The sequence below is a fragment of the Dermacentor albipictus genome, chromosome 9 (genome assembly GCF_038994185.2).
Source record: "Dermacentor albipictus isolate Rhodes 1998 colony chromosome 9, USDA_Dalb.pri_finalv2, whole genome shotgun sequence".
NCBI lineage: Eukaryota > Metazoa > Arthropoda > Arachnida > Ixodida > Ixodidae > Dermacentor > Dermacentor albipictus.
The window spans coordinates 48,232,950-48,256,469 of NC_091829.1; the positions used below are offsets into that span (position 1 = coordinate 48,232,950).

Sequence of the window (23,520 nt, forward strand, 5' to 3'; positions counted from 1 at the left end):
GCCATTACCGCTAATCAGAAGTGAAGCATGACCTAGAATGCGCGATTTCTCTGCAAGATCTCGGAGATAATGCAGTGCCTGCAGCACACTGGAAAACCTCAGAGGCTGTTATCATTACCGCCTCAGAAGCACGACATCTATTTTCATTCCGACTTGCGCCATATGTGGTCGCAACAAGGCGCACATGTCGCCTTCTTAGGTATTGTTTAAAAGCTTCTAATAAAAAATTATACAATTACCAGCCCTGCAGCTTTGTCAAAACTGCTTGAATATATATTACTCATTTATAAGCCTAATGAAATTTTGCTATAGTATTGCCCTTTAACTAGCCTACATTGCAGTTACAGTTACCATACAGTAATGCTATATCACACTCACTCTAGTAGTTTGTATTATCTTCTCAAAACCAAGTGTCAATGAAAATCTGGCAGGAAGCCTGCGATAAGCTCCTGATAAGAAAGGAGCAAATAAAGTATGTCCTCTGCAGTTGTTTGGCCTGCCTTAACATTAGAACCCAGAAATACAATAACGAAAGTTGTCTTTTTCTTCCCGACTGCAGCTACATCAGATTTTGTATTGATGTGAAGAAGCAAAGGCATCTCCCTCATGCTTTCCATTACGTCAGTTACTGCACTGACACCTTTACTATCAAAAAAGGACGAGTGGCCCTTGTTAATCTTGAAGTGCTAACACGGGCATAGCGTTTTGCACTAGGGATGCAAGAGAAAGATCTGGAACTAGCGCTTGCATGTGTTGCTAGTACAGCAGGCTTGCCAAGATGGGAATGATGGGGCAGTACAGAGATTCATCTGAACCGAGTCGTTCTGGTTTCCGACTGTCACGGACGTGTGTTGATGGGCAAAAGCAGGCAGGCAGGCAAGCAGCCGGGAAAATGTGCACCCTCTAAACTAAGATACAACTCTGCGGCGGGGATAGCAGCAAGTGCACTTGGATGGTCGCTTTTATACGTGACTTCAAATCTTCCTGATGCGGTCACTGTGACAAGATAAATTCTAGAACATGCTACCACCATCTTTTAGGATGCCCGCGAACTGGTACATGACAGGCCCAGCTGTCAGGAAAGTATTACTACGTTTTGAAATCGTGCTTGATCTGTTATCACGAGCACATTCTCGTGCAACAACAGAAATGCGATAAAGAAGTCTTATAGTGAGAGGGAATTCAATTCGTCAAGCTATATGAGAGGGAATGCAATTCGTCAGGCACTATGGTCACTGTGGGTTTCCACATTAAGCCTTGTGAAGCTAATTTGCCACTGTATAGCAATGATTACAATCATTCTGCTTCTACATGCTACCATTCGACATTTCAGGCAATTACATAGCACAGAAGGGATTGTTTAGAATATCAAACGTGACCAGCTGCAGTGACTGCCCCTGCCAAATGTCATCCATAAGTAATGACATGTATACTTGGCAGCGTCAAGAGCCAAGTGTAGGAAATTATCTGATAGAATGAGTCAGTTGTGAATGCAAGATACTCGAAGGCTCTAGAAACATAGCAAGGTCAGCATGCAGCACAGATGAACCACATAAAGCAATTAACAGAGCTACAAAATGCAGTTCTCAAAGCAGTCATACCAAAGTGTAGAAAAATTAATTGACTATTTGTAATTCCCAATGACGAATTATTTCTGTATAAGCCCACACAAAGTGGATGAACGTTGATAATGAGGACACTGCAAAAAGAATTAAGAAATGTGCACAGTCAAAGAAAAATTCATTTTTGTCTTGGGACGAAATATCATTCCAACTGCAAGGTTACATTTTCTACGTTTTCTAAAGAACCTGTTTGTTGATTACTTCGCAGTGTTATGCTATGCGTTGCATTCAATGCTGAATTTTCCTGTTCACAACTGTCACCATGGTTGAACGACTGTAGGTCTAGGTTTCTCTCTAGTGACATCAGTGCCAAACCATACACAGCTATGGTTGTTAGTTTCCCAGGAGTTACTCACATTGTCAGCAGTCGCGCTGCACCCTGAGCACGTCTTGCAGTCGACGCACTGCCATGTAGCGAGCCGGGCCGCAGCAGCTAGTTCCGCAGAGTAGTTGAGGCAGGAAGGATGAGCTGCATGTAGAGACGGACGAAAGCACATGCCGCGGCGGGTCAGTCGCGCCGAACCCCTGTTCTCACCGGGCATTACTATTGCACGCTTGATAGCAAACGAGGATGTCTAACAGCAATGGCTTCTTTCAAGGGCAACCAAAAGAAAACTGCTGCAGAGCAGTACTGATGTTGAGTTGTTTTTGTACAGATAACAGCAAGCGCACACACAAAGGTCAACACGACCCAATAACCGCCACGAGTAGGAGCTGTATTCCTTCTGCCTTTGCCACTGCAGTTTTGCCAAAGATTGAGACGGTGCAAGATCCTCATTGTGCATTGTGTGCGTACAATGGAGCATCTTGTGAGCCTCCGTTTGGTTGGGCAGAGCATTGACACCCCGAAACAGAATTCGCATACTGCTGCTTTTACACAAGTTTAATAATACAGCTAAAGAATTGCATATCCAGAAAAAGCAAAAGTATTTATAAAGTTGTCCAGAAAAAGAATAATGTCGAACTTTTTTGCACGGCACGAAACCGGTGGAAACAAGGATGCAGTGTGGCACAAACTAGAAATTGTGCTTCAAGAGAAGCACACAGGCATGAACATTTAGTGCACCTCTAAATGTGCACCATCTGTCATCTCAAAGGTTGACTAATATACCGCTACTGACGAAGAGTGGTCATTGTCTCTAGCATTGCAGCCAATGTGTGCCGTACTCTACCGACACACATCATTGCATTTCTCACCTAAACTTATACTTCTTCACAGTTCGCATTCAAAACCTTTGGCTAATCCTAATCAATTATAAAAGGTGATTTGTTTTAATTAATCACAATTACTGGTGGCCACACACAATGGCATATATTGCACATATATGGAGGTTTGCAATATTGGGTACTGAACATTTCACCATCGTAATCGCATATCTAGGTGCCCCAGTATACCTAGTGACTTAGAAACCTAAAAGTCTTTAGGGCCATTGGTGTTGCCACCTGTTGTGTACTGTATTTGTGGAATGAAATGCAACAAAAACTTTGAAAAGAATATCCCATATGTGCAATTTCTCAAGAGGGTGACGTAATGCTGCAATGAATCTGGTCACTAAAGATGATGTGAACTCTAATCTTAGTGTACAAGCCAAATCTATGCCAATGACAGACAAACTGGAGATGATGGAAATGAAAGTTTGCACATCAGCCCTAAGTTGACATGTTTCATTCCGTGAGTATGATACATACAGAGACCACAACCATAAAATGTTGTGCTAGCCATAGCATGTTAGCAGCAGAGACTGTCGAAGGTCACAGCAACAGGTGTAAGCAGTCTCCCACATAGTTTCGTGCTGTTGTGGGGCAGCACATTTATGCTGTCACATTTATATTGCTAAATATGAAGACTAAACTTATGAAAACTGGACTTATTATAAGGTGTGTACGTTCATGTAAATAAAAAAAATGCTACAGTTTGTGCTTCATAGTCTCATGTGGATCTACACTTAGTTAAGCCAACCATGCACAACCTCAACAGAGTTATCATTAAATAAAATGAAGCACCAAAATTTCTGCGACCACCAGTTTGGTATCACAGTCACTTGGAGCCAACAAGGGTGCCGCCTCCCCCCCCCAGCAGTTTCACCACTAACCCTTAGTGTTGCAGTCTCGACAGATGAGCAGTGTCTTGTAGTCGTTGCTGGTTGGCGGCACAGAGAGGTAACAGACGAAGCAGTGCGGCTCGTCCTCCTCGAAGAACTCGGTCACATCCATCGTCGGACTGTCCAGGTTCTCCAGGAAGTCCGGCCCATGCGTCTTCTTGATCCTCTGTCGTTGCATATGGCCAATAAACACCACAGTACAACATTAGATTAGTCAGGCAAGACTTTGTGACATGGCCACCAGGACTGCAGCACACGCTGTGTCCCTGATCAATGACTTTTGGCAACACTTCTTCCTTCAGAACAAGCATCATTCTTTCTCTCTCCACAAATAAAAATTCACATTCCAGCTGTGGACCATAGAAGAGTCCATGCAACATTCCAACAATCCAATCCATTTCGGATTAACTTGCCTCAAGGCAGATTTCTCCCTCGTGATACATTCTTGGCATATGAATTGAGCTTGAACATCAAAGAAACATTGCACCACTTTGCCTGTGCAAAGGTCAAGGTATTGCGGTCAAGGGACCCATACGAGCATCGAAACAGTAATGTATGTGTTATTTTTGCATTGGCTAAATGCACATATTTTTCTATTCCTTCCTCAAGTACAGCTTGCAGCAACTGTGTCAAGCCACTTAAAAAATGTTGAGACATTTGATGCACATCACTGAATGCCACACACAGGAAGGCAAAAGTAATCGGGGATGGAAGCAGTCAAGAAAATTTTATAGCCGCTCTGGGAGTAGCAAATTCGGCACTCCGGAGCAGGTTTGGAGCACTAGAGCATGAATTGTAAGTTCTTGAGCAGTAAATACGCATATTGGAGCAGCTTGGCAAATGTCAATGTGAAAGAAATACAGGCATACGAAGAAAACAGCTTCCTTATTTGGCTTAGCAGAACACTATTAGGTTGTGGCAGGTCAGTTCTGCGGAAGGCCGTAAGGCCAGCAAAATTTATAACAGTGAAAAATTGTCATCCACCCAACTGTAGCATGAAGCTAAAGGAAGCCCACACATATTTCTCAGAAACCAACATTAAATTACATACCAGTTGTGCCAACTGTGGCCAAGAATAAAAATAACCTAGGGCTCTTTCTGTCAACAGCGCCCACTCTATGCGACAGGCTTGTTTTATGCCAGTCATGTTTTTTCATTGTCAGCAAACAACTAATATTTAATTTTAATGAACTAAAATTTATTACCTTACTTATTAAATAAGGTGCCAATGCAAAGGTTGTAGAATACACCGAGAAATGACCGATAGCAGCGTATATAGCAACCTAGGTCTTGTGTGGTCCCTTTTTCTGACAAAAAAGAAAAGACTGCAAATTATTTTTAAGTCCGCATGACAACGTGTCCTCGCACCAGTAATGTAAGTAATCTCAGATGTAAGCGTTGTCATCAGTGCACTGTGTATATTACCATAGAGTTTCATACAATAATTACTAGAGAGAACTCTGGCACTGCAGTCGTTCAGCCACAATGGGAATGATGGGAAGTACTTGGATTTGTCTCATCTTCATGCTTGTGGACTGAGGCGTTGTGAATTTCAGAGCAACATATACTTTTAGAAGTGCAGAAAATGCTGCGATCATGCGTAATCGCTACTAATTGCAACAATTCAGCTTGTCGAAATGGCCAAATCAAAATGTGCCAAGCGCCTTAAGGGACGGCTTGCCCGCGATAAATAGCACAAGGGCATTTTATGTCGCTTGTCGATACATGCATCCTTCACGTAATGGTTTCAATATCGGGCTTCTGTGCTAGAAGTCCTGTGTTTGAATCCTGCCATTGAACAATTTCGATAATGTCTATTTAATGATTTATTACACAATACTTTGTTCAAAATGACCAGTTTATACAGTAATGAAGCCGTTTGAAGCCAGAAGGATGAAGTTTAGGCAAATCGACGTGCTCCCCATAATTTCCATGCTGGCTGAACCGTCCCCCCTGCAGCTCTCATAGAGACTAGCACCAGAGTTCCCTCTAGTAATCACTGTATCAAACTCTATGATATTATGAATGTACAAACTTGGGCCACGGTGTTATAACAGTTCGCTTTCTGAACCGTTATAAGAAAAGTGAACTGTTATTAGATTTCGCAACTTCTCATTCAATAGGAACCAAAGAGGCGCACGAAAAACTGCTAATGTGACCAAAAAAAAACACGGCCACTTAGTCCTAGTACCCTTATTTGATGAGGTTTGCGTAAAGATTGATGCAATCTTTGGCATGCAGAAGCACTGTCATGGTCACAGCGTGTCTTTTTTAAAATTTGTTTATTTCAGGAGGCCCCTTTCTAGGCAAAAGGTTTTCATGAATTCTAGGTTGTTTTAAATGCTGTTATCGGTCATCTGTCAACGTCATCCACGTTTTCACTTACATCTCCACGATTGGGCAAATTTACAAATTTGGCTAAATAGACTATTCGTGCACAATGAACAAGAAATATTCACAGTGGCCATCATGAGCAACACCCACCAGGGTGCAGTGAATGCTGTTTGCGTAGTGCTCTCGGGTAATGATTAATTCTTGGCGACCTTCAGTCAAGATAGCAGAATACTGCAGAATAAATGCGAAGTGACATACTGGTCATTGCATGTTTGCCAACATTTCACATCGCTTGCCAAGAAAAAGCTCAAAGATATTTTCGAAAACAGTAAAGGGATAAAAATGTTCACCGGCTTTCCAGTATGCTTCGGTGACCAATATTTTGAATAAGCTCGATTATTCGGGCGAACGCATTTTTGAGGGTTTGTGTTTTGACCAAACGTTTCATTACGATCATAATTTGGCTGCTAAGGTTGACTAAATATGAAACTTTACATCCTTGGCTTGTGTTCAGCAGCAACAAGAGCCTGATTGTGTTTGGTGTGACCTGGCAGAAACTAGTGTACCTTGTGCGTGCAAACTTGATTGCGGATGCCATTGTATACTTGTGACCAAGAAGTTTCATGAAAGCAAGCAGGTCGTTTGTCGGCGTGCCGCACTATCATCCTGGTAACCGGACGTGGTGCATGTGTGAAATAGATTTAGAACATCACGCAAGGCATTCGCCCATCAATCGATGCAGTACGAACATGTTGCAAAATCAAATGCTAAACTATATAACGAAACTGATGAGCTATACGCTGAGCAGACTGTACAACCTTATTCATTCAGCGTGGCTTTCATTCCCTACTGCCCCATGAAATGAGTGCCAGTTCAAATCATCTTCAGCTAGTCTGCCCGCATATACGATAACGTGTAGTACCTTCATAAAACATTCATAATTCACTGTACAGCACAAAACAGTTTTCCTTTTATTGTGGCCTACTTACAATTATGCCATCAAACACACCCACACTCCAAGGACACTGACGCTGAAACGAATTGCTCAGGCTTGGACTGCAGGGCTAAGTGCTAGCCGACACGTCTATGGCTGTGTGGTTGCCACTGAACAAGCACATCTGCTAAATTTGGCAACTTCGTTCGAAATTAGTGTTTTGGTGCAGGATGGCACACCTTGACTGTTTGGCACAACATGGCGCAGCACTTCCATTCCCAAGTCGTATAAATCGCCTTAATGACATTCTCAGTGCTCAAATGTAAGAAGAAAGGCATATTTGAAAGATTCTGTACACGACATGTGGCCATAGCTACCCACTTTGCATGTAAGGAAGCCACTGAATTGATTGGATGTACCATCTTCTCAAGTCACACAGAAATTGATGTATGAAATGAAGTAACAAGATTGCTATAGCTTATAAAAGGTGTATGTTGAGCAGGTTTTCACAATACACATGAATGACAACTAGAACCAAACATTACGCTAAGACAGGCAAAACAGTGCCTTTCTAGCAGCCATGACGGATGCATACACAGGGCGGAAGATAATAGTTTTTCATCCAAGAAAATATAGCTGGTTTGCAATACACATGTAAAATGTGCAAGCCTAACTTCTGATAGCAAGTCATGGGACATGATGACTCTGTCGTGATCAAGTTTGGTTCAACCTGGACTGTGCAAGTACCTTACGACACCGATTCCTCAATAGGTTCATACAAGCTATTGCCGAATTATGACATTCTCAAATGCATCAGCACTAATCTACAGCAGCCGGCCATGCATGTAATCAGTAGGAAGACATTGCTCGCAAGCTGTTTCAAGAGCAAAGAGAAGCAAAATGTCTCTTAAATGACGCCGCTAATCAAACAAGCAAAGAAAAAAAAAAGGAAAAACGAAAGTCAAGAGTAGAAAGCTGAAGCAGACCACACGTCCACTAGCAGCTCGCTGTACAGGAGGAGGGTCACATGGTGGTCTTCCAGGAAAGACGGACGGCACAGCTCCTGGCTTCAGGTTGTGGCAGACTACAGGCCCATCGGCATAGTCCTCTGCCGTGAAGTGCAGGCAGCATACGACGCTAGTGGCCGAAGCCCCTTTGGGACAGACGTTTTCTCTAGCCACTGCTTTCAGCCACCTTTGTCGAGTCACGGGGTCAGACGGGAACTCGTGGAAGATCACGCCAGGCTGTTTTTTGTTTTTGGATGATCGGCAAAAAGGAACGCAGCAGTAGATCATTGGCCCTCTGTAAAGAGTGATTCAGGCAGGCAGAGTGTAGTGGCTTTTCAGGCCAATACAGTCTGGACTTTATTTTCTGCGCCAAGCCAGCCCCCGTGATTTCAATAGTCTCAAAACAACAATAATTAAAAACTTAGTCCTGAAGCATTAGGTACCAAAACCACGATCTGATTATGAGGCGCGCCATAGTCAGGGACTCTCGAATAATTGTGCACCTAAATTTAAGTACACAAGTGTTTTTGGATTTCGCCCCTATCGAAATGTATTCACCTCAAAACAGTCCGTTGGTTAGTGGCTCACTAATCAATCAAACAGGTGATTCAATAATTAAATTTCTTTTGCAGCATTTTTCTCAAATTATGCCAAGTGTCGTAGATATTGCAAAATACACACAAAGCGGATGCATAAACTGTTACGGTTGTGCAAAAAAAAACTCCCTCCCCCACCTTCACCTCCTCGCCCGCACCATCGCGTCCCAGTGCTGGCGCCTATGCACAACTGAACGCGTATGCCCTGATGAAAATTAACTCACGCGGCAAATGCAATGCACGAAAACATTTTCTTCGAGACGACCTATTTATCAATTGTAACTATACGAAAGCGAAGGCGTGGTAAAATGTGCAGTCAGCACGTAAGTGCACCAGTGTTGTCAGCAAACTGCACTTTGAACACGCGAGGGCCGCGGAACAGCTGACTTGGCCGTACGCAACCAATGGGAAAGCAAGCAAAGCAAATAAATATCCGTGACCTCGTTCCCGCACAGCGTCGAGCTACAGTGCGCAGACTCCGGTTAGCTCGGGCGTTCGATTTGTTTACGTACGCGGGAAGAAACACAAACGCGAGAAACAAGCCTCTAAACCAAGGGGCGGCGCAGCTGACCCCGAGAGATATACAACAGCTTCGCACGTTGCGATCACTTGCGGCGAGGCGAAGAGCGCGAGTAAACTCCGACATACAGCGACAGGCGAATGAAACAAAAAAATAGCTAGGAGTGCGGGACTCGACCAAGGCCATTTATAGAGCGTGGCGAGAAACTAGACTGCTCTACGCTGGCACCGTCCATGCGAAACAACCAGAACCGATCGCGGACTCGAAAGTGTCTCGTCGGCCAGCGACCAACCAGCGATGACATCGCCACGAACGTCTCCATAAGTCCGCGTTTGCTCGCGGAGAGATCGCCAGTAGGAGATCTATATAAAAAAAAGAAAATCCACTTTTAACGGCAGCTAGCGCGAAAGGGTGGCGACGGTGCTGGTTAGGTGCAAGCACCGTGCCGAGTTTCGCCGTTCAAAGCATGTCGGAAATTTACCTCGGCGCTGGTGGCTTTCCCTTGAGCATCGCGGGACGGCCTCACGGCAACCAAATCTGAACGGTATTCCAAGCACACGCCTGGCTCAGATGAGACCACGAACGTCTGCGATCTTCCTCCCTTTCTTTTTTACTCGCTTCCCGGCTCACCGTTTGTTGCGGTACGAGAGACGAGCGAGGAGGAGGAGCAAAAAAATAAGGAGCGCATTCTCCTTTCTCTCGGACTGAGGAGATCAGAAGAGAGAGAAAAAAGGGAGGAGAGAAAGCGGTGGATTAACGACGTCAGGGGAGAAACAGCTGGAGATATCACGGTAGTTTCGGGAAGAACAACAGCGCCGCGCGAGAGCAAAGCTGAAGTAAAATAGGGGGCGCCGGAATCACTGAGGCCCTTGTTGACTTCATTGGCTTGCGACAGAGGGCGGGACCAGTCCAGTTCGATCGTTGCTTTTCCATTTGATCAAGACCCTTGCTCCTGCTGCATGCCCCGCTTAGGCTTTTGCTCGATTTACGATTTGAGCCCGCACCGATGAGCGCTGAAGCGGCGTCATCCACAGTACATCACCTAAACCTTGAAAATGCGTCCGTATTCCCTCCTCTCGTTCGAACACCAGTCGTTGCAACCAGTAGAGCCCCACGCATCTCCTTCACCGTTCCTGTACAAAGTTCAAAAATTTGCTGCCACGCGCAGTACCTCCGCAAGAGGGAGCGTTCAAAAATCACTATCGGCGCCGTACGGACTTCGTTGTCCATCGATATTTGCTTGGCTCCTTGCCAGAGTCTTCGCTCCACTGTTTGGCTGTCGCGAATCGCCGGTGTTTACTGGGCGATATTTGTTAACATCCATCATATCGTGTTGGGAGCAACTGCAACCTTCAAAAGATGGCGATGCAATCACTCCGCGCGGCGTGTATTATTAGGGATGCGAGGCAATGTCAATTGTGATTGAAGTAGAGACCTCTCGTATCATACCACTTTGCTTCTGGTGATTGACAAGCTGATAACGAGGCATGGCGCAAAAGAGCACGCATGACGTCAGAGGAGACAAGAACACTTTGTATTCGTATCCTCTGTCCTGCGTGCCAGTACCAATTAGGCCGCCACTCTGTTGTTCTGAAGTTTATAACGTGACGTCAGGAACACAAGTAGCCGCCAAAGAGTGCACACAAGATTAGTACCCGAGGCCAAGCGTTAAAATATTAATTACCGCCTTCAACGATAGGTGGGGCAGGATTAATCGTGAATTTAACTCTCATTCATAATTATACAATTCAATAATGTAAAGAATCTACTTCTCCAATCCTTTCCTTGGGCTTCATATGGTTATTATAGAAATTGAGCACCTCCGTTACCATCATTATTTTCATGCCATAAGTAAGTTGCAAGCACGCTCAGCGATTCTACACGCAGCTTCGTTTCTGACTCGACGCGCCAGCAGGTCGAGTCAGATGTTGGGCCGACACGACCGACCAGTCGACTCAGCCCTCGCAGTAGAGCTTACTCAATCTGCCCCGACGCCTCCACGGCCCGACCCGCTATAGTGTTTCAATGAACAGGCGAACGAATTTTGACCCGCCAAGCCGACTCGACTTTGTCGGATTCACATAAGCAGAGCCCCACAAGCCCCCCGGCCGGTCGAGCGAACCAGCGATTCACTCCGCCGCCGCGTGGACGCTGTCGTGGCGAACTAGCTTTCACGGCGGAAAGGTTGGGGGCATAGAGGCACCTCAGCTATTGAAATGAGATTAAAAAACATGTTTACTATTCTTGTTGTATTGCTGTTAAATAGTTGGCTTTAACATCCCGAAACTGCGCAATGGCCGAGTTACGAGGGTCGCTTATCATGAAGGGACTTAGCGACCGGGAGTCCGATGATGTCACCATGCATGGTCCGCAGCATGGTGGAGTAATGTAGTTATTGGCCCGACATTCAGGACACACTTGTATTTACATTTTGAAACAAGCGATAAGGAACGATGAAGAGAAAAGTTCGCTTCAAGTTCAAGCTGCCGATTATGATCACAAAGAGTACGTAACTAGTCGTTCCTTTGTTCCGCGGTCACCGGATTGGGGGAAGGTGTCCCCCAATCCGGTGTGTGATGCGTGAAATCGTCTTCGGCCAATCCGGAGGTTCGCAGCGCTTTTCCTCCGAGAAGAGCTTCATTGGTCAAAATACGCACGTCACATGTGCACGAACCGGGAAAGAGGGAAGCGCACAATGGCCTCGTCTCCGGGGCACGGACGTGGCAGTTTGGGCGCGTTGAAGGACCCCATGCGTCCGGTTCGTTCTTTTCTCATACCCCTGACACATCGACCTAAAGTCCTGCGAAATAAACCGCTTTTTTTTTAGTCGCACGAGCATCGAGCGACACTCTTGTTTCTTGCGCGGTACTTCCGGTTCACCTCCAGAGACGAAATTCAAAATAAATCAGAAAGAGAAAAACAGAAAAAATAGTACAGTACAAAATTCACGGATTTCATTGTAAATTTGATAGCACACAACAAAGCACTGAATCGTTGACTTCAGAGACCAGCCACGTGGGTGCACGACTTTGGCGAAGTTCCTGGGAACCCGGAAGTAGAAAGTGGTAGTAATGACGTCGCTAATGATGTCATACACAAGGTGGCGGTATATCTAACCGGCTACTTAATGGAAAACAGTTGGTTGACATAGACTGAACATCTGCCTAGCAAAGCGGATGTGACGTCACTCCCTCTTCTCTCCCGGCGCGAACCTGCTCGCTCGCTTGCTAGGGTCCCTAGAAATACTGTCTATATTTCTAGGGACCCTACGCTTGCTCGCAAGATCTGCGTGCGCTCGTTACGTCCTCTGACGTCATCACCGGAGAGGTGCGCTTCGTCCTCGTCCTCCCTCGCTCCTCGCCCGCATATCGTGCCATGGGTGCGAGTGCCACTAAAAGACACCCAAACCAAAGATTAGGGTCGCCTACCATTTTTTTTACGCCGACGTACACCTTATCAGCGTTTCGCCGCTGACACATGTTGCGGCGCCGTTTTTTTTTTTTGCATGTTTTCAGTGATCAATGGAGCAGGCTTTCGTATATTGAAATTGAAAAAAAAAACGTTAAAGAAAGATGGTGTATATGGTCATATTGCTTCAGTGCTACCTAAAAAATGGATCTTACAAGCGCTCAAATTATAAGGCGCCACTGTGTTTCGTCCCACTTGTGTTGGCGAAGAGTTGCGCACGTGGTTAGCCCATAAAGACGCTGAGATATTTGCCCTTCCATAAGGGACCTTCACCAAAAGGGTGATACTGTGGAGTGTACATGTGTAGGGGTAACATAGAGTCGCCCCGAGATGGGATGGAAAAAGACAAAGGCACACTGGTCGTCGACGGGAGATGAAGGCACCACGAGTTCGTTTGAAGGAATGTATGGGCCAAACCAGTTTGGCCGCGTCCAATTGGCTCTGACGCGGGCCACGCGTTCTCCGTGGGCGACATGTTCCGTGGGGTCAACGCCCGATCACAACACTTAACCACATCCAATACACAGTACACGACCGCTTGCGAGTTCCGCGACTTCCGGCTCAGTATAGTGCAAACACCAAATCCCACCGCGAATATTACTATCTGTACTCGCTGTGGGAGTAATCGAGGCTTATAATACGAACACTGCAATCAAGTGACACAGTTTGCAATCACATGTAAACATATTATTTAATCAGTCACGGTTACAAGTAGCATTTACGACGTTAAACAGTATATCTACTAAGAAAAGCAAAAAAAAAAAAGGGGGGGGGGACTGGGTGAAAAAAAAGGTATCGACCTACATTCGAGGTATTTCGGTGCATGGTTACACAGAAACTGTTTTCCGTCGTCGCGCCGTTTCCGGCATCGGAGAAAGCTCGGGCGACGTTTTAAGGCTCGAACGCCGGTGCGCGCGAAATCGGATTACGCTCCCGGGCGCTAGCCCTCGGGTCCGCAGTAATTGGGTGGCGCTCACGATGGAGCCGACTTGTCAGACACACAGCGCAAAGCACTCGTTGCGAGACAAAATTCGCGATCCGAAGCATTCGGCGGAGAATCGACTTGAATTTCCGCAATGGGCATGGCGTCTGCAAACAATCCCCTTTCATTTTTTGGTACATCTTCAAAAAAAAAAAAAGTCACCAAGCTGCCGCAATGCAAAGACAACAATGGTGAGATGTAGTACGTTATGTTTGTGCGACTGCAAACCCACTCAACCCTCGAGATCGAAATGCAGTGACAATAAAATGGCACTCCCAGAGGAGTGGAATTGAGGACTGGAGACTCAAGCGGGCCAAAAGGCCCTTAAAGTTCACTGGAAAGCATTCACAATGGCATTTAATGTCCGCGGCATTCCCTTGCACCAAAGTATTGGCGGCGAGGAGTTACGGAGTCGCCATCTAGCGGAAGCGCCTCGCTGGCGTAGTATGAGGGATCACGTGGCGCGCTCCTCATAGGTTTTGCTGGCAGCGCTCACTGAAAACACCACGCGCGAGCCCTCCCGGACATTTCTGTAAGTACTTTCGAAACGATAGAAGTTTTTTACTGTCTAAATAACAATCTTGGGCAAACTGAAAGCACACAATCGTTTACAGACGCTACCTCTTTACCGAATACGTACAGTGAACGCCACTGCGCGCGGTCGCCGCGATGGAGTCTCACGAACCGGCTTCTTGCGTGAAAGGTAGGTAAACGCTGAGAGCAAGCTATGTGAAATATGTTCTTATAGTGTTTGTATAACTAAATGGATCGTAATAGAACGAAGCCTCAATGCAGCGATCGCGTACATTCGCAGCGACCGACTGCGCGTCTGCAAGCTTGTCCGCGCACTGTTTCGCTTTCTCCGCGCGCGCGTTTTCGCACCGTGCCAAGAGCTTTAGGCCGCAGAATATGAGCATTTGACAGTATGCAAGCAACCATTGTTGCGTGGGTGCTACCAGAGTTGTTAAAAAATAACTTCACTGTAGAGACTTCGACACCTACGGGGACTGTGATGTGCCGTCGCGACGATTCAACCTTTTTTTTTCTTCTAAATTCTTTGACCTTTCAATATTATTTCTCGAGTTGCTTCGCACTGTATGTTTATCGGTGTTCTAAGCGTGCCATTTCCCGCTGCTCCTTTTTTTGTAATCCAGTGCATTAATTTATAACACAAACATGACCATATGCCATTATTTTTATTTAATGTGCTTCTTACCGTTGCCTTTCCACTCCACTCAACTTGCCAGTATCTATAGCATCGACAAGTTCGATCATAGACCAAACCGTCATGACATTACTCGGGCAGCGGACTCGGGCGAGCGCCTCAGTGCGCGTTTTCAGAACACCGCAGACCGGGCGCCGTAGCATAAATCTTCCTCGCGTCTGTGCTTGCTGCATACCCGAGTTGTAGCCGATGACTGTTTGCCGGTTTTATGTTTCGCGAGCCAAGCTTCACGCAGCTTCTTGTCCTGCGGCTAGGCGTGAATAAGGCTGACACCGGCCTCCGTTACGTGCGTTCGGCCCTGCGGCACCGAGCAGTAGCCTACCATGTTGCGCGCCTTCAAAGGCAGCCACTACCTATTGTAGTGCTTTCAAGCGTTGTAAAGGAGACACTCGAAGCGAGAAAATTTCGCCACTAAATGAGGACCGCAGCGTACGAGGGAATTTAAACTCGTTTTCAGCTCGCTTCGGCGCTCCCGAAGCAGCCGACGCGGCCGCTATGTCCACGTGATCCCTCCTAGCACGTCACGCCGACGGTGGCGCCAGCTTTTCCAGTGGTGGAGCTCGAGGCCAATAGCGAGAAAGCATCGACGATGACTGCCTTGGTGGCGGTGGCAGGCTCGCCGCGTGGGCGCTCTGAATGTGGTGAAAATTGGTGGCGCATTCAGCCTAGATGGGTGACGTCACATGCAAAGCCTGACGTCACGAGGGCGCGGCAGCGCTAGCTGCGTCCTATATACATATATATATATATATATATATATGACCGGGGTAGTTGGAGAAATATGGGAGAAGCCTTTGCCCTGCAGTGGGCGTAACCAGGCTGATGATAATATATATATATATATATATATATATATATATATATATATATATATATCCACATTCCTTTGACGTGTGCGAGGTCGGTACACGTGTCCGAGCTCCCAATAGTAACCTGGTACACGCTATTGCTGAAAGGAGCTAAGAGCGAAGAAGAGCAGTGGGTATGTGTGCACGGTGCTTATTTTTCAGAAGTGGCGGCCGTCGCATAGTAGTAGGGTTTGCTTGCCTTCTCAAGTCACCTCCACCCCCCCCCCCCCCCCCCCCGCCCCTCTTTTGTATGGGAACTGCATCTTCTCCTCCCTACAGTTCTATCTACGGTCCCTCTCGACTGGCACCTTAGCGGAAAGGGAAGCCTTGCAGTTTCTCACAATGAAGGGAGTCACGGGTAATTACACCTGTCAAGCGGCTAACTAAAGTGGCGACGCCCAGGGAGCTCCAGAGGGCATTGTGCACATTCGACGCGGTGGGGTGAAAACGAATTTCTAGCATCGCCTTTCCCGTCCAACTGGCTCCTGTCATGTATGCTCGCGCCGCGTATGCCCACTTCCAAAACGCCTCCACGCTGGCCCGTGAACAAAAGTGGGGGGGACCCTGCAAATAATTCCCGGAATCTCACACGTGCCCGCAAGCCGTGGTGGATGATCGGGAGTGAGACGATGCTTTTCCCCCTTATGTGTCGCAGCTGCACGGAAGGCTAAATGAACCCAGCAAATTGCGCCGAATTGTTCGCTATTGTAAATACTGTACATGTATACTAAGTATAGTCGCCCGTTTATTTTTTTCTTCTCCCGGTAATTGACTTTCCCCTCGTACTTTTTCCCCCTTATATAGCATTCCCCGATTTTGTTCAGCTGTCAGCCTTCGCTGGTGCGGGGTAGCTGAAGTTGCGAACTGCGATGCGCGCACGCAACTCTTCGGTCTCGCCTTGCAGAGGCTTTGTGGCCTCGCGGGAGAAACTCTCAAGCTGCCCGCTTTTAGAGCGTTCCACTCCAATTCCTGCGGGCGAGCTGCCTGCCGGTCGAGGCAGTCTCTGTGGCCACGCGGCGAAATCTCTCGCGCGGGAAGTGGTTCGCCAAACAATGTACGACTTAAAAGAACAGTCGGGCCTCGCAATTCCGACTGCTCTACACTTTCCAAACGGTGCCGGTGTTCTGGGGCAGGGTTGGCAAACAGTTCGCCGAAGTGACAGCATGCACAACTGGACTACGTTTATTTTTTAATATTCTTTTTTTTTGATGATGGTGTTGTTTTCCGCCAAAGGGCAGGACATGAGGACCGCGGTCCCAGTAGCTCTTTGGCTCAATATAATCACTTACGACAATTGAACAACAGAGGCGTTTATTCATTTTTTTTTCACCACGTCGTCCACAAGTATGTAAATACACGTGGACAACGCGTATTTCCATATAATAGAGATACCACGCATGTAAATATTTTCCTAGCCGAGTTATTTAATACTGAAAGCATTAAAGGACCCTCGCCCTAGTATATGCTCTCTTCCTTTCCTCGGGTAGCAAACCGGAGGTTTTAACTCTGGTTAACCTCCCTGCCTTTCTCTCATTTGCATCTCTCTCTCTCCTTTCCTCGCCCCCGCACCCAGAGCTGACCGCCGTTCAGTTACCGTGCAGTAAGCACTAATTTCTTTACTGTTAATTTTATTTCACAATACACAATCAATCACTAAAAAAATGTAAATGTGCATAGAGTGTGCCGTCCGACTGCGATGTTATCACTTCAATTAGAATGAAAAATTAAAAAAAGAAAAATATTACCCACGAGCACACGGTACCAAAATCTATGACGTCAAGGAAAAGTGGTGCGCGATGTTCCACGGTGACATCGCCACCTTGCTTCGAAATTTCTGCTTAATTTTCTGGCACCGTGTTTCTGGGTCAACCTCGGCACACGGTAATGACTGAACCAAACTGGTATTTAAGGCCGGTTATTCTATGGCGGGCGTTTCTTTTTGAATCGCTTGCAAAATTCTGCTTGTAAGTTGCCCTAAACCGCTGTGTTTTAAGCAATAGCTATCCTCTTGCACGGTTCACACTGCTGTGTTCGCGTCTAATCGTCAGTCGCGCTGTGTCGTGAAATTACAGATCAATGTCTGCCTCTAACCGCAGTACTGAACCAGGGGAGAACGATAGCGCGAATGCCTCACAAGTATTAGTGCAAGAAACTTATGTCGTCGTAATTGTATTTCTCTCGGTATGGTGCGGCCCATATATCCGCGAATGGTAATCAGGTTTGCAGACTGGGTGTAGGCACCGCTTTTAACAGGCAGTGGCGCCTGGATGGGTGCAGTTCGGGAAGATTCCACAAGTAGATGCCACTGTTCGATTCGTATTCGATCTCAAGAGGTAGGCATATATTCAACGTGCGTGTTCGAATCTAGTTAGGTTAGATTAGGTACGTTAGGTTAGGGCTATGTGAAGCGAGCAAATACATGCTATGCAACTACGAGCGATGCGTACAATTTTGTTAACTTTCGGGCTACGCAACGCGAAATTTCATGAGACGGTTGCGTTTACCCCCCGCAAGAAAGCCACAACTTCGCTGTCACGCAATATTTATATGCATACCGCGCCACATCGCTCACCAGTAATGCCGAAATGCAAACTCCAAATCGGGCTCACGCGCAGTGAAGAAACGTGTACGGCAGCGATGTCACAAGGACGAAGGCAACGTTATGATGCCTGGCGAAGAATATTAAATAGAAGTGCGTGCACAGAATAACACGACACTCGTGAAGCAAGACTTCGGGATTATGCACTTCTTGTGTCATAGCGGGACATGCCCATTCTGGAGGATTGGCCAAGAACGGGTATACACGTAGTGAGTGGCCAAAGAAAGAAAAGAAAGAAAGCAAATCAAAGAACCCGTTAAACACAATTTGCCATTCCAATAGGGGATCGATGTGCGCCAGAGATGCATGTAAGCCGACATTATATTGCAACTGTATGTCTGATCTACATCTAGATGTGGAGTGTCCATAAACGCATCTCGTGAACGTAACCGTATGTCAAGGTTTAATGTAGAAAGATTTCTGTTGTTACGCAAAACTGAGGTGGGCATATTTGGTCATGCACGGGTTACATAAGTCACTTCGTGGGTACTTTCATATAGTTTTTGCATATATATATATATATATGCAGTCACAAATATGTCGGGCGATAGGCGATATAGATAGTGACCGACCCAACAACAGCCAGGCACCAACGGCAAATCCGGGAAAGTAAGCAAAGAAAGATTCGCTTTAAATCTGCCATTCGCACGCTTTTACTGTTTTGTTTCCCTGCGCTTAATTTATTGGAAGCTTTTGGCCGTGCAACGCCGAACAACTATGCATGAATCGCCGAGATAGAGGCTGTAGGCGCCATATTAATCGGAACATCCTGGCGGTATTCATACAGTGCACCTAAATCTAAATAATGTCGGCCCAGGAATGAACGCGCCACTTCGTGCTCAGTAAACTGAAAGGGCATGAGTCATCGCCGCAGGTCGAGTACGCGCCGCGTGGTCAAACTACAAAGGCGCTGAACGGACCGCAGAGAGAGAGCTGGCGAACCAATCGCGCGTTGTCCTACAGAGAGATTAGAATGCAGGAGGGGTGATTTCTCCGACCTCAGGGGCTCGGGCAAATGGCGGCGATGCGCCGGCGCTAGCAGACGACTTCCTCCCGGCGCCGCGCACATTGCTTGAACCCGAAAAGGCGCTGCTCGGAGCCACGGGCCGATCCCCGGGGCACCGCACGAGCGGGCGTGCGATATTATTGAGCGGAATGCACGGTCTCTGCCGGGACAGGCGCGCGGGGCGCCTCCCGGGCTTCCCCCCCAACCTCCCGCGAAAAAAAAAAAAAAAGTACTCAAAGAGCCGCCATCCTCAACGACCACTGCCGCCGCGGCGCAGCGCGGACCCAGGTAGCAGGCTCCGCTGCTCCTCTGACGTCACGCCCCAATGACGTCACAGGCGCTCGACCGCCGGAGCGCGCGCGCGCGCGCGAGCGCAACCCGCGCGATCGTCCGTGCGCGCCTGAACACGCGGCGGCAGTCGGCGACGCAGAGCAGTCAGAGTAGACGAGACGCGCGCGAAGAAGCAGAAAAAAAAAAAAAGAGAGATGCGGCGCAACATGGCCGCCACCACCGCGAGAAATGTCGTCTGCTAGTCCGCTCCATGCGCGCCGGTTGTTTGCGGAAATGACGCTCGAGAGACACGAAAAACGGGAGGTTGAGGAGAAGCGAAAAATTATTCATCGCCATTCGACTGGCTGCTGCTCTAACGAGGACGCGCATGCACGCGAAAAAACAATTGTGGCGGCCGAGGAATCGTCCCTATCAGTGGGACGACACCGCGACCGCCTATCGCCGATAATCCGGCGGGCGCAGCTGTCCGACGAGCCATGGGAGAAGGAAGGAAGGAAGGAGCGAACGAAGGGCCGTAACGGCGGCCGGAACTAGCGAAAATCACGGAGCGTTCCCGGAGACACACAAATGACGACGGCCCTCACAGCACGCCAAAAAAGTCGTCTCGCCAGCGCGTTCTGGCGAGCGACATCGGGACGAGAGCGCACCCGAAAACGTGGCCGTGACGCGCAGTGGCGCGATACACCTCTTCTTGGTATGCCCAGTCGATGGCTGCGAGCCAGGCTGGTTCGAATGCTGTTTGCGCGATGGTAGTCGGGTTTTGTTATTACTACTGCGCTCGGAATGTACTGGGCAGTGGAGAAGTGAAATATGCAAGGAGAAACGCTACTGTTGCAAGGGGGAAACGAAATACGTCTGCGGCCTGATTTCCGGCCAGGCTCGCAAGCGGAGGTACGTGCACCATAATGCAAATGTGATGATTCTCCACCAGGCGCCGCTTTGTGCTTTGGTGGGATCTTTCCAGAAGATTTATGAAAAATCTCGGCAAATTTAGGCACACGCCCAGTCGCCTCGCGTTCTTAAAATTTTCTTGCGGCGATAAAGAGAGAGAGAGAAAGCAAGAAGGGGAGAGAAAGCACGAAGGGGAAATGACCCCTAGACAAAATTCGAGGGCGAATGCCTTCGAGATAATTCGCTGTTGTGCTGTGGACGAAATATTTTCCGCACCAAGGCGGGACTGCAGCGAATTTTACAGTGTCTCAGACGCGCGCATGGATTTGGCTGGGGCGCATATTTGGCAATTACCGAAGTGGGCCAAACGCTCTGGCAGCGGCGAAGGACGCACGACTATTAGCTTACGGGCAAATTCAAATATTATCCGCCTTCCTTCAAGGTCAAATTCTTCAGCTAAGGCGTAACGCAAAAAGAAAGAAAAACAAGTAAAAAATGTGAGACAATTTATGAACAACTACATGCCCTCAACATTACACGGCCATTACATATTTAGGCACGATTACAGTCACCACCGTCACTGTAAAGGCATATCGGGTATCATGTGGCTCATCGACCCCGACGGCCGAGTTTGCGGAGCGTCACACTGGCAATCGGGAGAATGCCACCGTGCGGAGCGCCTAAATGGCGGTGACGCCGAGCGCGTGTCATGCGTCGCAGCGAAAATGGGGGACAACAAACAGGACGCCCTCCCTCGCGCGTCTGTGTATTGCGCAATGGTGGCAGCCCTTGCGCGCGGGGGGGCAGCGCCGCTTCGCGCGCGCCACGCGGTCCAGGTCAGATGCACGAAACAGCCAGGTATAGCGCTACGCAGAAGGGCTACGAGGCGCGACTAATTTAGGGAGCACAACAACAACAGTGCGTCTCCATGTCGCCACCAGAAGTAAATCGTAGTGCAGCGCTCGTGGCAGCTCAAGCGGTTGCAAACCATGAAAGAGACGCGAGCACAGGCGTCAGATAAGAGCAATGAGATAAAAACCCAAGCGGCTGACGAAGTCGATCGCTTTCGCGCATGCCATGGTCCATGTTGGTCCGCCCGCGTGTACGCGGTTTTCTTCTTGCTTTTTCCTCTCGGGAGTCGAGGAGAAAACTTTCCCACAAAGGCGAGGCTCCGCCGTTTCGGACGAAACAGCTGAGCGGCGGCATCGGTTGAAACACCCCAATAGAAACTCAACACACCACGCACATGGCTTCAGAAAAGAATGTTGATAAGTAAAAATAAGAGAGGCTATACAGTAATGCTAATACGAATGCGTCATGGCTGCTAGAAAGGTTGACTGCAGAACACTGGTAAATTGCAGCTTGAGAATAAATGTGGTGGTGAAAAAAAAAGGGGGGGGGACAAAATGAAGGATGGGTAGTAATTTGACAGTAGTGGGAAGACGTTACCTTGCGCTTGCTAAGCGGCCTGGCTCGTTTGGCGTTCGGTGGAGAGGACAGTGATGCCGATGCGGTCGTCGTCCTGCCGGTCGGCGAAGTCGGTGCGCGCACGATGAGAACGCCGTTTGTTCCGTTGCTCGTGGCGGCGGTGGGACCGGCGGCCGGAGGAGCGGAGCACGTTGCCGTGGTCGCGCCGATCGGAGGGACGGCGTAGCCACCTTCGCACGCCTGCTGCAACAACGGTTTCACGATGCGCGGGGCCTTCGGGGGCGACGCGGTCGGCTTCAGCGCGCATGCCGCCGCGAGTTTGGCGGCCCGCTGCTTCTCCGCTTCGCTCGGCGCGAACTTGCCGCTGGGCAGGCGCACGAGTCGGCCGGACGCCAGTTCCTTGTCGATGCCGAGTTCGAGCGCTCCCTTGGTGCACTTGAAGTCCCTCGCTTGCAAATAGGCGTCCAGTTCCGCGGCCGACACGCCGCCGGCGTCCGCAGCGTCGAGACTTTGCTTGCTCGCGAACCACAGGTCCCGGGCGGCATCGCCGATCGCGCGGCTTACCTTGAACGTGGTCGGCTGCGGCCCGCCGCAACCGACGGCGACCGCCGTCACGGCTGCGGCCGCAGCGGCGCCGGTGTCCGAGGAAAGAGACTTGTTGAAGCGAACCCATTTCGCGGCGTTGCGGTAGCTCGTGTTGCCCTTGTAGTCCACTTTGATCACCGCCTCAGAATCGACGAGCAGATCGAGCTCCTCCTGAACCTCCGCTTTGCTCAGCCCATGCCGCCGGTAGAGCATGTGACAAATGCGCTCGAAGTCCGGCCGCGCTTTGCGCTTTCGCAGTTGGTCGATCGTGTCGAGCACTATCTCCTTGTGCTTCGGCGTTCCAGGCATGTTGGAAAAACTCGCTCACCTGCTGCCGGAGATGCGTTCTTTCGGCGTGCCTTCAGCGTCGAATGAGCCGAGCAGCGAGAAAAAAAATAACAACAGTCTGCGGAGCGCTCTGCCGGGAGCCGGCCGTCAGCGGACACAAGGGAGTTGACTCGAAGCGAACTACGGGCGTAGCGCGCAACTGCGCATGCCCAGTGCGCGGTGCGCGCTGCATGCCGGGACGGAACGACGCGCCAAGCATCGCTCGCAGACGCGCAAAATGTTTGCGGGGAGCTCGCGCCGGGCGGCCGGTGCGAGCGGAAGAAAAAAAAAAATTGATGCCTAAAAGCCACGCCGTTTCTTCGCGGACACGAATAAAACGACGTCAAAGTGTCGGAACTCACGTCCTGCGTCGCGGACGGCCTAAGTCCTCCGCGTCTTCAACTGTTTTGAAAGCAAGGCGCAAGTCGACCCGCCGGTGTGCAAGGACGCGCCGCGATTGGCTCGTGTAGACCGTAGCAGACGCGCTGAGAGGCGGCGGCCGCCCCGATTTTTCCGAGCCGAGGCCGGCGCGATTTCTTTGCTTCACTATTTGCGCCGCTCTCGCTCGTCCGGGTCCCGCGACCGAAATGGGCGGACATTACTCACAGCCAATTACGAGATAGTGCATACCAACAAACTGGCGTCGTTTCACATTTTTCACTGCATTTGACCGGCGGTTCGGCAGGCATAGCAAGGCTGTTTTCACCGGCAGGTCGCAGCGCCGCGCATTAGAACCCCAGGCTTTTTATTTCGCG

At 48.7% G+C, this 23,520-nt stretch overlaps 1 protein-coding gene across 2 annotated transcripts in view; it reads right to left on the reverse strand.

The window, feature by feature from the left end:
* LOC135916200 (sterile alpha motif domain-containing protein 1-like) overlaps nucleotides 1-23,152 on the reverse strand; it is a 37,605-nt gene extending 14,453 nt beyond the window's left edge. The window contains exons 1-4 of one of the 2 annotated variants that reach the window (XM_065449486.1): nucleotides 9,597-9,938; nucleotides 7,979-8,294; nucleotides 3,716-3,890; nucleotides 1,979-2,091 (exon numbers count right to left, since the gene is read on the reverse strand). In XM_065449486.1, the coding sequence (XP_065305558.1) occupies nucleotides 1,979-2,091; nucleotides 3,716-3,890; nucleotides 7,979-8,294; nucleotides 9,597-9,625 (633 nt within the window). In that variant the 5' untranslated portion in view covers nucleotides 9,626-9,938. Of the gene's footprint in view, nucleotides 1-1,978; nucleotides 2,092-3,715; nucleotides 3,891-7,978; nucleotides 8,295-9,596; nucleotides 9,939-21,874 lie in introns of those variants that run through there. The other variant, XM_065449485.1, reaches the window with a different exon arrangement.
* Between the last annotated feature and the right edge of the window lie 368 nt (nucleotides 23,153-23,520).